This window comes from Neolamprologus brichardi, chromosome 9, assembly GCF_056152115.1.
Source record: "Neolamprologus brichardi isolate AB-2024 chromosome 9, ASM5615211v1, whole genome shotgun sequence".
Lineage (NCBI taxonomy): Eukaryota > Metazoa > Chordata > Actinopteri > Cichliformes > Cichlidae > Neolamprologus > Neolamprologus brichardi.
The window spans coordinates 25,545,373-25,561,348 of record NC_142112.1 but is presented as its reverse complement, the minus strand read 5'-3'; the positions used below and the strand labels follow the sequence as shown (position 1 = coordinate 25,561,348).

At 40.7% G+C, this 15,976-nt stretch overlaps 1 protein-coding gene across 3 annotated transcripts in view; it reads right to left on the bottom strand.

Moving 5' to 3' along the window:
- Positions 1 to 5,546: 5,546 nt before the first annotated feature.
- Positions 5,547 to 15,976, bottom strand: part of rbm33a (RNA binding motif protein 33a) — a 29,010-nt gene continuing 18,580 nt past the window's right edge. For 2 of the 3 annotated variants that reach the window (XM_006795064.3, XM_006795065.3), the window contains exons 15-19: positions 14,408 to 15,178; positions 12,501 to 12,677; positions 11,534 to 11,719; positions 10,568 to 10,656; positions 5,547 to 10,417 (exon numbers count right to left, since the gene is read on the bottom strand). In XM_006795064.3, the coding sequence (XP_006795127.2) occupies positions 10,369 to 10,417; positions 10,568 to 10,656; positions 11,534 to 11,719; positions 12,501 to 12,677; positions 14,408 to 15,178 (1,272 nt within the window). In that variant the 3' untranslated portion in view covers positions 5,547 to 10,368. The remainder of the gene's footprint in view (positions 10,418 to 10,567; positions 10,657 to 11,533; positions 11,720 to 12,500; positions 12,678 to 14,407; positions 15,179 to 15,976) is intronic. The other variant, XM_006795066.3, reaches the window with a different exon arrangement.

Here is a 15,976-nt window from a genome sequence, read left to right as displayed (position 1 = left end):
TTTGACAGGCTGTAAGTTTCATATATATATATATATATATATATATATATATATATATATATATATATATATATATATATGTCACAGCTGACTGTTATATTTTGGGGAGAGAGGAAAAAAATACCCTCGCGGGGTTCCATAAATTATATTTTTATACACAGAATTGTAAATTAGATTTTGACAGATCGCTACCGAATCACATTTCGTTATTTGAAATAGTGTAAGATATGAAAATATATTTTAATTTAAATACAGTAGCTGGGAAAGTGTTGGAAAATCTTGTACTGCTTGGTTTATTAAGAATTTTATTATTTTGTAAACTGTTCGTTTCAGTTGTTGGAGAGGGACAGATATTCTGCCCCATGTCTGCATTCTCTGCTTTTTTATGTGTATGTGTTTCTTTTCTGTTTTCTTTTGAGAAAAAATAATATCAAATGCAGATTCTGACAATTCAGTAACAGTTAAAGTAGTACTGAAACCGTTTCGTTAAATAAATTAATAAGTAACTCCTGTAAATGTACTAAAATCTTATTTTTCTTTTCATATTTTGTAATAGGGAAATAGTTTTATAGAAATGAACTGCAGGCTGATGCACAGTTTGAATAGACTATATATAGGCAGACCTACCAGTTAACTTTCATAACAGGGCGATGTGTCAAAAAATGTCTAGAATTTATTATTTATATGTTTATTATAAAATGAGATAAAGAACATTTTCAAACTTGGAGTTGTTATATGTCTTTTTCAAAAACAGTGCCAGAGGAACCACACAGTAGTGGGAAGAACGGGGGCTTTTTGGCCATATTATTTGGACATTTACAACCAAATTATAATCTGGACTCAGTCGAGAGATATATCAGTTGGCTTGGTTCACGCCCGCCCCCCGCCAAAAAAAAAAATCGCCAGAGCCTATTGGAAGGCTTACGCACAAAAAACGGGGAGAATATTGCGCTTTGATCTACCTTTTGCATGCTTGCGAAATGTTGAAAGCCTATGTCAAATTTAACGAGGTCTGCCCTCCGCAAATAACTTCCAACGCGCAGACAAATTAAACAGAAGCGTCTTTGTTGGCCACAGGTCTGCCTCTCGGCGTCTGCTGGTTCAGGTCAGATCGCTCCATCCGACAGTAACTGACAGTCGGGGCTCATTATAAAGAAACGCTGCAGTCCCACTAGTCCACATTACAGCTTTGTTAGTCTTAACAAATCACTATAATCCTGCAGTATTTTCATAGACTTATAGTGCGCATGCAGCACTTTATAGTGCTCTCAGAGATGCGTTTTTGTCCTCTAGTGGAGCGCTTTGGCATCGGGCTGCACATCTTCTCAAATCGATTACAGCATTAGCTTTTTTGGAGATGTCATCTTCAGTGATAGGGCGACACCTTGTGGTTAAATTAGACAATTGGACGTAATATTCTGCAGCTGGGTGTAAATACTTAACGTAAAATCTGAATTAAGTTCTGGAAAAAGGATTTTTATATAACCAACTCTAGTCAATGTGTTTGTAAAGCTGGGAGCAAAATCATACAATCAAGCAGAAGAACAAAAGCAGTTCTGAAAATGTGAGACTATAAATTCAAATTAAAAAAAAAAAAAGCCCACGCACACAAAAAAAGATAAATGTTGGTGAATCACTCAGACCCATCAAAGGTAAAAGGGGCCTCTGAACCTGGGTTTCTGAACACTGTTGCAACATGAGCAGGAATTCCATTTTCGTCTCCCGCATTGTGTTGTGCTGTTGATATTGTGAGGTGGAAACTTCAGGGAGGGACAAAGCGGCCCATCTCTCCCGGCACTGTGACCTTGGGTCCCTGTCAGATACAAAAGCGTCGGTGCAGGGCAGCATTCCTCAGAGCAGGTAAACAGAGCCTCCTCTAATCCCTCTGGGGGCCCTCAGTCTGCTGGAGCTCAACGACGGCTTTTACAAATGTTGACATTTGCAAACATGAACAGTCTGGCATTCTGCAAAAACAAAACTCCCCCGTTTCTAAGAGAGTTCTGCAAACGGCTCGTCCTCTCTGCAGGCAGCTTTTGCTCCTTTGCGGCGGCAGCCAGCAGAGTGCTCAACGTGGAAGTGGCAAGTTAGAGGGAAGCAGAAATCCACAAGGCCTTAATTGAGAGATGTCCCTTTATTCCTACTAATGTAGTATTAATAGAGCAAAGAAGAAAGCAGAACTTTTTGTGACAGGCCAGCATGGATAGATGGATGGACACGGGCCTGCAGAGATGGGAGAGTATGCACCCATCACTTTGGTTAAAAATGGCAATTGTGGTTTTCCAACTAAACTATTTAATTTGAATAAACTGATACTGGTTTATGGTTTAAGGTGAACACACTGCAACAAGTTTTCCACTTCAGAATTTTAGCTACATAGTTACACCTTTTGGCCCCTTTTTCTACACTCTGTACTCTGATATTTGGCCGAGCTGAGCAGCATTAAGTTTCTGATGGTCTGAGGAACACAAATTCCACCCAGAGTGACGCTGCCTGTATTAAAACCCTGAACTTTGCTGCAAGGTAACAGTGCTAAGCATTCGTCCCTCATACTTCTGACTTATAGAAAGCATACCCTACCAGTAACCAGGGTTTACAAATGAGCACTACTTAACTTTAAGACAAGTAAGAGTACAAAATAGTTCTTTAACTGGGACTCATTCTGCTTCATCTATTTCTACTCAAAGTTACACAAGGCTAAATGACAGAAAGGTCACCGAGAAGTTTATTTCACACCTTTCTGGTATCAAATGTTACATTTTCAATTTACATAAAATATTGAATATCTTGAATCATTTTCAAAATATAAGACATAAAAAACAGACCAAATGCAGTAGTTGTTGTTGTTTTTTAATAATCCAGTAGACAACACGATCCCTTCTTCTGACTCGTGTGATCGGGATGAAAACACACCACAAGGTGATCAGTTAAAAGTTTCGGTCAGAATTTCAGTCATTATTTGTAGCGTCAAACCATAAAAAAAATAAATAAAATATATGACAGCGATGAAGCTGGAAGGAGCTTCTGGTGAAGTGAAAGCCGTGAAGCAACTTGCTTTAGAGTTATGTGTCTCCTCAGTGAACCCGGCTGTCGTCAGATGGAAACCTCCATCCACTGGGCTAGCAAACAGTGGTAATCCAGGCAGGCCACCCTGCTCCTGCTTGGTACAGAAGTCTTAAGTTCAGAGAACAGATGAGATATGTTCGAATGCACGTACAGCAAGTTGGAACAACAGCAATGACTGGAAAAGCAGAATATTCTCTGGAAGACAAGGCTGTGGCTCAGGAGGTAGAGCGGGTCGTCCACCAATCAAAAGGTCGGCTAATAGATTCCTCTGCTACTCCAGTCTGCACTTTGTCCCCTTGATGGCTCTTAAAGCATAAATAGCTCTGTGACTTCTTCAAATTTAATAAAACACAGACATTACACGAATGACGTGAGAAGCATTTAAACCAAGATTATCAACCTCATTTTACGTTGTGGGCCACGTGCAACCCACTTTGATCTTAAGTGGGCCGGACAGGTGAAACCCCCTTTTTATCAGTGTAAAGTTTTCCTACACATCTCAAAATGCAGAGATAGCTTAATATTTATATATATATTTATATATATTTATATATATATATATATATATTTTATTTTTATTTTTTTTTTTAAAGAAGTGTAGTATGTCCCAGCTTTTCTACATGATCAAAAAATTCAGTTAAAATAAAGTTAAAAGTCCAAACTCTACTCCCTACTTCACCTTTTCTAAAAGCCATCCGGTGGGCCGGATTGGAGTGGTCGTCCTGGCTGATTTTGGACACTGGGCCTTATGTTTGACACCCCTGATTTCTATGTGTTTAAGTTTGTGGTTGTAAAGTCAAAGTATGACAAGTTAGTGGCTCTCAGAGTGACTGGAACTGTCTTAAGACTATAACTGAAAAGAAAATCAGTCAAGTTGTCAGACAAGAGTGAGGCTAGAAATCTTTGAAACAAACCGGAACAATCCAGAGGTCAAAGCAGACTCACAAATGCTGCACGGACTGTTAGATAGGTTAACTGTATGTCCGACGAGGGAAGAGGAAATCTAGAGTCAAAGGGCGGGACCAGATGGTTTTCCAGTTGATCTGCATTAAAACATCTTTGATATTTCCATATTTTATGAGTGTTGCCCTGTTTTTAACCAGGCAAAAATCTGAGGCCAACAAGTTTGTTAAATTCATCTTCGTCCACTTTTCCACTTCGGGGTCGGTCAACTGTCGTAAGGCAAAAGGCAGCGTACACACTGGACAGGTCGCCACTATCACAGAGCTAACACACACACAGTGAGCCGAACACACTCTCGTCCAGTTTAGGATTCCCAATTAAAGTATAAACCCATGAGAGAAAAAGTCTGTAGAAATAACTACAGTAATTTTGGTTGCTTCATTTTTTCTCCCTGAAGGCCAAAATATGCCCGTCCTAACTCAACGGTCCCATTTATCTAGGACAAGGATTACACTAGCTCGTGACACTGGTTACTAAATTTGAGATACAGGACTTCAACCTTTAGGCCAGGGGAAGTCCTGCAGTGGCAAAAAGCTCAGAACTGATCTGGGTGGAGGTTTAGGAACAAAGATGAAATGTTAGGCACTGGACAAGAAAAAAAGATGTCCAGAAAGGTCAAAGATGCAATTCTATGCTGTGAAACATGAATGAACTAAGGAAAATAGCTTTTTAAGTATCTTTGTATTTTAGCTCTAATTAAGAAACTTTGTTCTGTTAAAGTAAAAATTACAAAAAAAAAGCTAATAATAATAATGGATTGGATTTATATAGCGCTTTTCAAGGCACCCAAAGCGCTTTACAATGCCACTATTCATTCACTCTCGCATTCACACACTGGTGGAGGCAAGCTACGGTTGTATCCACAGCTGCCCTGGGGCAGACTGACAGAAGCGAGGCTGCCATATCGCGCCATCGGCCCCTCTGGCCAACACCAGTAGGCGGTAGGGTAAAGTGTCTTGCCCAAGGACACAACGACCAGGACAGAGAGACCGGGGATCGAACCGGCGACCTTCCGGTTACAGATACGCTTCCCAACCCCCTGGACCGTGGCTCAGGGGGTTATTTCCACTAAACTGGACATAAAACATGTAATTGCTTATATAGAAACTTTCTGCAGCAAACATTTCAATGTTTTACATCACCGGGTAAGGTCAGGGGAAGCTTCAGATGATTACATCAGCTACTTTTAGAACATAAAACTTCCCAACTTGCATTTGTTTGACATATGACGAACAATGAGAGTCAAATTAATAAAAATAATGTAATAATTTAAAAAAAACAAACAAACAATGGTGCCTATAAATAACATTTATTATGAAGATGAATGAATCACCAATCTTCAAAGTTCAGAAGAATAAAGAAAAGATATATAATATTGAAAACATTAAAATTTATTTGTCTAATTATTTATTTGTCTTGATTAGCTTCAATTCACTTCTAGCTACAGAAACTTTTATTCATTTTGATTGAAGTTTTGAGCAAAAAAAGCCAAAAACAATAAAAACACAGAAATATTAAAGTGCATCAAAAACTTTTATTTTTCATGAGTTTGAGGTATAAAGAATAAAAACTTAAATGTACTTAAAAAATGAAGTATCTTTAAAAGTCTTCATGTCATAGTAGAAAAATCCCATTTTTACAGCATCAGAACAAATTGCACAATCATTTCAGAATAATTCAAACACAACATGATTCCTTCTTATGACACGAGTGTGAAAAACACAGAGATGTCTTCAAAGTTTGCTTTTTGTTTTGGTCAGAACCCAACGGGCTGGGTTTACAGTCATTTGGTGCACCATACAGTTCGAGATGACGAAACCAGTGCAGTGTCTTTGTGTTAAAACTCCAACCAAACAGTGAGTGTCAAGAAGCTGGAATGACCTTTGGTGCAGTGAAAGCCATGAAGCAGCTTGCTTTAGAGGTTTATGTGTCTGCTCAGTGAACCCGGCTGTCGTCACACAGATGGAAACCTCCATCCACTGGGCTAACAAACAATGGTAATCCGGGCAGGCCACCCTGCTTGATACAGAAGTTTTAAGTTCATTGAAGAACAGCAGCGGGAAGGAAAAGACGAGATACGGTCAAGTTGAAAGAATAGTGACAGCAGGAAAAGCGGTTAGGAAAAAGGCGACAGGCCCGATAACCTGAACGCACCAACAACTGTCAAGTGAGGGAAATGAAATCTTCATCTCGGGGCCAGAGATGGCGAGGCTGTGAAAGAATGTGAAGTGTTAAGCAAATGAGTTAAGGCAGTATCATGGTTTAAGCTGGTCAATGGCTCCTCTTACTGGCACGCTGTTAAAATAAAGTAAAAGTATGCGTTAGTTACAGATGTCTCTCTGTTGTACTCGCACCTGAGATGGCTGGCGGTCACGTCAGGTGAATCAAATCTCAACTGCACCATCGTGCCACCAAGTGTGATCAAACAAAGAGCACCACAAGAGCAAGTGTGGGACCACACCAGAGGTGTTTCATGCTTTTACTCAACCTCTTAGTTAATGACTGAATCAGTCACAGGTCATTTAACACTTTTCTTTAGTTTTCCTGTTAAAAGGCAGTTTTTCCCCTCCACTGTCACCAAGTGCTCGCTCATAGGGGGTCGTCTGATTGTTGGGCTTTTCTCTGCATCGCTGTAGGGTCTTTACCTTAGAATATAAAGCGCCTTAAGCAAACTGTTGTTGTGAATTGGAAGTCTACAAATAAAACTGAACTGATATTATCTGTAAAAAATAAAAAAGATCCTTGAAGAATTCCCTGCTCAGAAAACAGGTTGATTATTTTTCTAGCAGAACAACAAAGGCTTTGAGAAACTGGGTGAGGTTATATGATGTTAAATGACCAGATAGGTTTCTGGGAAAAGGCCTCAGATGATTACATTAGCAACATAAACAGGGGATACTTTTAGCAAATTAATATAAACAGCCTGCTTAATTTCAGGTCACTCGCAAATGCACTTTGTTGATTGACTAAAACATGTTAAACCTTTGGTATGGCCTCTTAAATTTGCTTTTAAAAATGCATTTGTCACTCTGCTCCATGGTAGAGGATTTGATCTGAAGAAAAAGACAGAATTCAGTGATTAATTCAGCGACTCTGCACCTTAAATGTACCTGTTAAAAAAAGTTACAAGTTAGTGCTGTGCAAAACTCAACCTTTGACCCAAATATGCTAAATATTCTCACTATAATCATCAGCAGCCTTTATGGAGGTTTCTTATGCAAGCATAAGAAAGCTGCATTCACATCTGACAGGCAAGCCCTTCTATGTTAAATACCTACTACAACCATATGAGGTGGCATGTTTGGAAAAACATGCTGTAGCTTAAATAAGCCTTTTTTCCCCCAATTAAAATTAATCACTTTTAAAAATTCACAGTACACGTCTGTATGAAATTCTTCACATTAAGGTACAAGATAAGATTCAATATGAATCTGTTCTGGCATTAAAAGACCTGACGTCTTATAACAATATGACTACGACCTGGCATTGCCGTTACTCTTTCAAATCCACAGGATTTAGCGTAGCACTAAAACTCGAGCGAGTAACCCACAACATGAAAGACAATAAATACATAACCGTCAATACACAGAAAAAGCTCAAAAATGTCAAACAAAAAAAGAATAAAACATAAATAAACCAGATTTCTGCAACATACAAAAAAATAAATAAAACAATAAATAATTTTTAAAAACGGCACAACTTCACTGTTTATATGAAGAAGAGGAAATTTGGGGGACCGAATACTTTGGATACTTGCTGAGAATGTACTGGTGGCTTATTTTAAACCTTTATGGATTATTAGTAACTTCAAGTAACATAAGGGAAATACCACTAAATTTGTGATGTGATTCAACACATGCAGACAGGACAGAGAAGCCAATTAGTACAAAATCAGGGAGGTTAATCTGTAGCGCCACCTAGAGGCAGAGCTGGGAACAGACTTCCAGACAGATTAAAATAATAAAATAAAAGTGGTGACCTTTTTTTTGGGCATAAACTCGTACTTTTTCCCTACCAGCCGAGTAGCAATGCTTCTCATTTTATGGAGCTGCACATTCAGATGACATCAATGCTAAATTTTCAGGCCAAAATTTCTCATTTAAGGAAATAAATTCAGTGATATTCCCCTTCAACTTTGAGGTAGTATCTCTTCCCATAATACTGCTCATTTTTTGTTTTGTTTTTTTGCGTCTATAAACCTACAAAATCAAAAATTACTTTAAAAAGTGGTTCATCCCAGGAAAATACGCAAGTTTCCAAACGCATTTGCGTCATATGTTGCATAGTTAAAACCCCCAAACTTACAGAATACGTTAAAAAGTACAAAAGAGTAGAAAGTGTGGCACAGAAGATGAAAACTACGTTATCATAAAGGCACATAACACATGGACATCACACACAACCACACGTCTTTGGGCTAAAGTTCAAGTGGCTTCACATACCTGCATGTTCACGGTATATTGGCCATATTTTTATTTACACTTTTGTTTTTGGTTATTTGTTCGTTTTTTCTTTTTACCTTAAACTTTTTGTCAAATGTATTGTTTAACACAAATGTGGTCCAGTCATTCCTCGTTTGAAAATACAAACAAAATACTTGTAAAAATGACTTGTATCTGGACACTTCAGCATATCCTTTACATATAAAAGCTGTTTTTCCTGATACAACGTGAGTGAACTCAAAAAAATTTAACGAGTTAAATATCGAGTGAAAGCCTGACTTATGCACATGATCACTACGCGGGTAATGGTTGCCCCCTCTCGTTGTTCTGTCTCGTCCCTTTGAATAATGCATATAAAACAATTTCAGTCTTCGATGTGAAAAAACGTCTGCATTTAAACTTTTAACACATTTTTACAACTACAGTACACAAACAATTTTGTGATGAGGAGAAAAAAATCTGAATAACAAAAAAATTTAAAATGTGACGAGCTAGTAAGTGATGCCTTGGAAAAAATGTGTAAAACTGACAAAAGAGAAATTAGTGTATTTAGGAAATGTATCTCTCTACAGTCTCCAGGGCAAAGTATTAAGGTGAATTTTGTTTATATTTCCTCCTCTTTTATCCAAACTGACCGCTCTGCGTGAAGCAAAAACAGTCTGCTGTGCAGCTTACTGATCAATAAGGCACCAAGCTGATAGTCACTCAAATTTGGGTAAATATTTCCAAACTTATTCCAATTCCAGAGGAGAGTAAGGAATGTATCCTCGAGGAACTTCACAGAAATGTCTGTTTATCCTGCAGAGAACTGGAAACAGTTCTTTTCCATCTACCAACAATGTCAAATACCCTGCCAAGCTCATTAAAAAGAAAGAAAGAAAACTCAAAAAACATGTCTACATACTCACTGGCACAAAGCACACTCGGCACAACCTAAATCTAACTACTTCATAATCAGACATCCAACTAAAATGCAGGTCAAACAAGGCATGAAAGGTTCATCCACAATGTTTTCTAGTTAACAGTTAAAAGCTGAGTAATAACCAACTAACTTAAACGAGAGAGAGAGAGACAGGGAGAGAGAGATATAGAAAGGACTTAGTAAGCAACAATAAAACTGAAAAACAGGAGAAATCAACTCAACAGTGCCCACATTTACAATTCTTTAAACCACAGGGAATTTAGCAAAAAAATAATCACAGCCTGCTATGACATCTTGAATCACCACAACCAGGACACCTCTCTGCCTATATGCAGGAACCCCACTAGGTAGTGCCATAGACCAAAAAACAGACTTCACAGCTACCCGAATGCAGGGCTACGAGAGAAAGACTGAAACACCAATAGTGATAAAATACTGCCATCTACAGACAGGGGAGACCCACTGCATGAACAGGCTGACCGCATCCCACCACAACCAGTCCCCCTGCATGAGCACCACACCACTAATAACATAAAAAATTCTATTAAGTGGTCACGTTAGAATCACAGCGTTCAAGTGTCATTTGTCACGAAGGATTTCACTAAAGAGGGGAGCAACCATTATCCCGTGACGAGCTCTACTTATAGTGTCCGTGTCAGATGCAAAATAAACATTCCTCACAAACTACATTGAAATAGCAGAAGGTATCCAGTATCTCTCCAGTGCCATTTTCACAACTGCAGACACTTGGTAGAAAAAGTCAAACACAGGCATGCTCTCAGCTAAATGTCTTTGTGTTCACTGTCCCAGCTCGATGGGAGACGACTTGATGAATGATGTGCAGAGGCGTTGAATGTTAGTGACCCCCAAAAGAAATGGAGAAGTATCTGTAGACCAGGTTGGAGCTGTGCAGGAGACCCTCCGGCGTTGGGAGAGAGCGACTTCTTGCAAAAGGACCCGCTGGCTTTATAACGCTCCTCATCCGTCAATCAGCGACACATCAATGTGGGACAAATCAATCATGTGCCTGTGTAGTAATTGTGATAACAATGTTTGAGCCACTGTGGATGGAGATACCTATGACACTGTACAGCAGCTAAACTGGAAAATAGAAAAGGTCTACTGGAGTATGTCTGACATGTTTACAAAGATAAAAGGAAGGAGGTGTGTTCAGTACCTGTGGAAGCTCATTTGGAAACTTGCTGCATGTTGGGGACTGGAAAATGTAGCAAATGCTTTCCTCTGCTGGGGCATCATTTTGAAAGTCTGCAAGTGGATAAAAATGGGGGGAAAAGGCCCAACTAAATAGAAGTGCATACTCCTTTCCTCCACAAGGGGGAGCGGGGGTGGTAACAAGAAAGGGAATAATCAATTGGATCTTCAAAGCTAACCTACCGAATCACTACAACAGAGGGCGCTGTGGGATTGCAGATAAAAAAAACGCCATTGCTGTCACTGGTGGGTGCCACTAAATATGTGGTTTCTAAGTTTTCAGTGTGAAGTAGGGCGTCAAGATGACCAAAGTGATCGGCAATATCTCGCCAATTCTTACCTAATTTCCTAATTTAATCTTTTAAATAAATAACATAAATTATTCAAAACTGAATCTACCTCGCTACAGTTTCATGTCACATCACATATAAGCAAAACTTGCAAACGCAGATGTGTCTGGGTGTGCACGGAGATGTGCACGCAAACACACGCTCAGACTTCTGCACACTTTAAAATTAATGTGTGTATGCAGCATCGTCATACGAGGGGGGATTTTTCAATTTGGAGAATAATCTGACTAAACGTGCAGAGATACTCAATGAGCTCATTTCTTTTATTAATCTGGGGGGGGGGGGGGGGGAGTGAAGACCCCCAAGATTAATAACTTAGTGTATCTATACACATGTATACTCTAAAAGGATCCACTTTAACCTTCTCTGCCAAACTACCCTAGTAGCAATGCTATCAGTGACTGGCAATCCCTAAAGGGTTACAACAGGACAATCTGACCATTAAAGCAGATCACCTAATAGTGTGAGGTATGAGGCTTTAATGTAAAAGCAATGCATAAATTCAGCTTTAGCCAAGCCATGTCAACAAGGTATGAAAACACAATATAAATATTCTCCAGTGTGATGTATTTGGTACCCACCTTTATGGGGCCGATGGACCTCAGAAGGTTCTGAAGCTGCAAATCGGTTGTAGATGAGGAGAGGCCTTCAATGGACACAGTGCAGCGCTCACTCTCAGCAGTCTTTTGGCTCTGTCTGGTGGGCATCGGACGACCTCGACCCATCTGGCTACCCCCTCTACCTCGGCCCCGGCCTGACACAACAACCTAAAATCGATGGAAGGAGTCATTTTAAAAACAGGGAGAGAGACCACAGATGTACCAAGTGAAACTTCTCCTAAAAACGGGCACGCAGGTGCATTCAGCCGTGTGGAGAGTTTTCTGAGCACAAAGGCAAATTTTTAAAATTCTACACGTTTCCCTCTCACACCTCTCAGCCTTGTCACGCTTTCACATGATTGACTCGTCATATTTCTGCATTGAACATCAACATCAGAACACGATGCAAGCGGCGTGGCATATCTTCATATGAGCTTGTGAGTGAGAGATATGTTGCTTCGGCAGCAGAGGGGGAGGAAGAAGAGGAGGAGGAGGGGAGGAGGAAGAGAGGAGAGGAGCTAGTGGGAATATGTCTGTATGTGTTGAGGGGCGGGGGAGCATAAAGGGAGAGGAGCCATGCAAGCGTTATGGTGGCTGCCTTACCCTGTCAGCGCCAGTGAGTACGGCAACAGTGACAGGAGCCTGGCGGTGACAGGCGTGCAGAGAGGCCAGGGGACCTTGTGTAGTCCCCCTGTGTTACACCATTTTCAGCCTGTCAATACTCCCGCACCTGGCATACTGTCCTGTCTTATTACAACTCCTCGATTGGTACGTCTACTGAATGCCACAGGAGTGCCACTGGCACAGGACAACTTTACAGGAGTCATTTCAGCTTCTTTTATAGCAGAACTGCCATCGCATGTGCAGTGACCTCCATTAATAATCACATTTCAGGGAAAATTCTCTAGTGTCTACACCACAAAAGAAACAGAGCTCATTTTGAGCATACCCTGTTTTGTTGTGGGTTGCCCATGCCCCCGCGGCTAGCCTGTGACGGTCCACCTGGTCCCTGTTGCTGTTGTCCTGTCATGGTAACTTTCCTTTGGATGCCCTGGTTGAGCGTAGCTGCTGGCCAGGCGCCTTGTTCCTGTACTGGGCTGCTTGTGGCCTCAGGCCCCTTTCCACTCTGGTTGGGAATGACGGAGGGCAAAACTAATTTAGCATCTCAAAAAAAAAAAAAATTAATTATAAACTTTCCACTTTTTAAAATCACCTTATGCACATTAAGCATTTAGGGAAAGTGGTTTATGGGCAACTGGGAGAAATGCAAGGACATATCTACAACGTTAAAATCTGTCAGGACTGGACGCTGGATTCGTATCCGCCAGGCTGTGGAGAATAAAGATCAGCTCAACAAGGTGATGGTCTCATTATCAAATAAAGTCACAGCTCAACTGTGTTGACATGCAGGGAGGAATTGAAGGTCGTCTCCTCCCCGAGTCTGCAGAAAGATGTGACAGATCAATACGAGGGAAGAAAAGAGGCGATATCTCTGACCTGTCCCCAGCTGAGAATAAATGGATTAATCCCTCCTATAGAAATCACAGCTCCTGATTGCGCCCATCAAATGCTAAGCTGCATTACACTGAAACGACAGCAGCTCGATGTGTACCCCATCTCCCTTGCGCGCTCCCCTCCTCCCCAGCTTTTGTGTTTTGCACTGCTTTGTATTATCCCTGATGAAAATATAATTTGCCTCTTATCTGTGTGCCTAAGCCATACAAATCCAAATCCTCAAAAGTGGCAACTTTCTTACACAGGTATTATGTTTCTCCCCCCACCGCCACCACCTTCAACCAAAAAAGATTAATTACAAGAGTCTTGGATTGGCATCTTTTGTTGCTTCGCACCTGAGAGATGGGCTGAGGGAAAAAAAGCAACTGAGGGATGACAAGAAAGGGAGAGAGAGAGTGTGAGGAAAAATAAGGAAAGGAGATAACATTGTCAAGCTCCCGTTGATGACAGCAGAACAATGTGGAAGAGAGAGCACCTGGAGAATGTTCTTTTCACTGCTGCTATAGGGCCCTAGCCGTTTCTTTCCCTTTCCATCTCTCTCTCTCCCCACTTCACATCCCACTCCTCTTTTTTTCTCCAAGATGCGCTACATCAGATAGCTCTGCGCAGGTTTCCATTAACGCGCTGACACCCAGTTATCTTCATCTGCAGCCAGCCTGCGATTTTGGCTCGGCGGCTTGATCCTCTGGGATGAAGTCGAAAAGCAGCTTATTTCAAATACTATCATATCCCACCAACACATCTCATCAGTGACAAGTATGAATGTTTAACATGCACGCTTTTGTGGTTTTTCAATAAAGATTAATGTGCAATTAAGGCCACAGCAGTAACTTATCAAGCAAGCACAAAAACAGACAGCAGTGGTAATTCTGGACTTTACCGCCGTTACCGTCATTCTTATTTTACCCCCTCCGAGGCCTTTATCATTAAAAGAATACTCTTCTGTCCTGAAAAGAGGATATCAACCTTTAGAAGCAGTGATGAGGTGTCCCCAACTCTACAGATAAATGTCATATTGCTCTCTTTTAATGCCTCCAGCCTTTCTGTGTTCTCTAGGTAAAATGTATGTAAAGGCACTGTGGCTTAAATACCAGATCCCAAAGCTTAAGAGAGGAAACTCTTAACAGATCAATTTTTCCAAAATGACACAGACATCACTATGTCATTCCCATAGGTTAGATATCATCTGGACTGCAACACAGACAGTGGGGGCAATCAGTGGCATTTCCTTTCAAAACTGTGTAGTTTCCCATGTGGGTAAAATCTGCTGAAGAGGATCAAATAAATGTCAAACCAAAACAGGCAAAGAGGTGTAGGATAAAAATTAAATCATATGCTCACCGCTCCTGAAAGTTTGACGACTCTGACTTTTTGCGGCACCTGCTGGCGCTCGAAGCTAGTACTCCTTGCCCGCTGCATCACAGTTCTTTTAGCGCCGAGTTTAGGTCCTTGAGCCTGAGCCAGGGCTGGACTCGCTGAAGGAGTATCAGGTACGTTCCTTTGAGGAACTTGAACGGTTTGGATCGGAGCACCAGATCGGTTTACGTTCTGCAAAGCGCTGTTCCTTCGCTGCTGCACTGGCTGCAGCTGATTTTGTTGGGGTTGCTTAACAGGCCGGGCAGGCTGTTGCTGCTGAATGCTGCCTTTTACCATCTGCAGCCGTGTCTTGACATTGGGACGGGGCGCGGGGGTTTGAGCAGCACTGCTGGGAGGGATGGTGTTACCTATATTGCCAGTCTTTAATGTGGGATTTACTGATTGTTGTGTTCTCTGAGGAAACTGTCTTTGCTGTTGCGGTTGTGGTTGTAGTTGCTGTTGTGGTTTGTGTTCTAGTGGTGGTTGCTGCTGCGCCTGTTGCTGCTGCTGCTGCTGCTGTTGTGCTGGAGGTACAGGGTGCGGTATTTGCTTATTTGGTTGCTCGGGCTGAGCTTGTGTAGTAGTGGTGCCTTGGCTTGGTGCCTGGGCATTAAGTCTTTCAAGCAGCTCCTTCTTCCTGACACCAGCCTGCATCTGCCGTCGCATCTCCTTCCTCTTTAGAATCTCCTCTCTCAGACGCTTCTGCTCCTCAATCTTCAGACGATACTGCCGTGTCTCCTCATCCTCATCAGGATCCTGTAGCACAAAACACAAGCTGGAAATATGCCTGCCACACTTCACTTCCTGGATGTAGCACTGTGTCTTATTTTAATCATTAGTGCTTGGGTTGCGCATTAAGTCTAAAGCATGTGAAAATGTCATCAGCAAACATATGATTTGGTTTTTGGTGAATTTTTAGCACAAGTAAAAATCCAAAGACTTTAGTATACGGCAAGTAATTTTTTGTACTTATTACACACATCGATGTGTTTAGATTACATTACTTTAAAAAATAATGTATAGTATTATTATTATATATTAATATTCCCCTGTTTTTACTGGCATCTAGTAGTATGTAATGCAATAGTACTACCAGAAGGTGGCAGCAATGAAATTATAAGTTGTCTGCCAGTCTCCTCCAAGCCTATTATAAATTCTAACTAAAACAGAAGAATATCGCCTTCACCAACAATTACTAGACACACATTAGATGCTCTGATACAAACAAAAAAAGAAAAAAACATCTATGGCCATTAAAAAGTTCTAAAGAATGAATGACAACAACGCCCACTCCATAGTTTTCCAGGTATATAGAGCATATATATCCACAGTCATATGAGAGTGGGTGCCGAGGGGTAAAATTTGAATAGTCAAATAGCTTCCTATGACTACTTTAGAGTATTTTAGCTTGAAATGTTCATCTCTAACACTGATTTCCTTCTTTCACTTTTGGGACACGAGCTTAAGATGGTTTGAATTTCATGATGCAGGAAAAACAATGCTGTAAATAACATTTTTGACACTGTGTTATATACCAGAGGATTTATAAAAAAG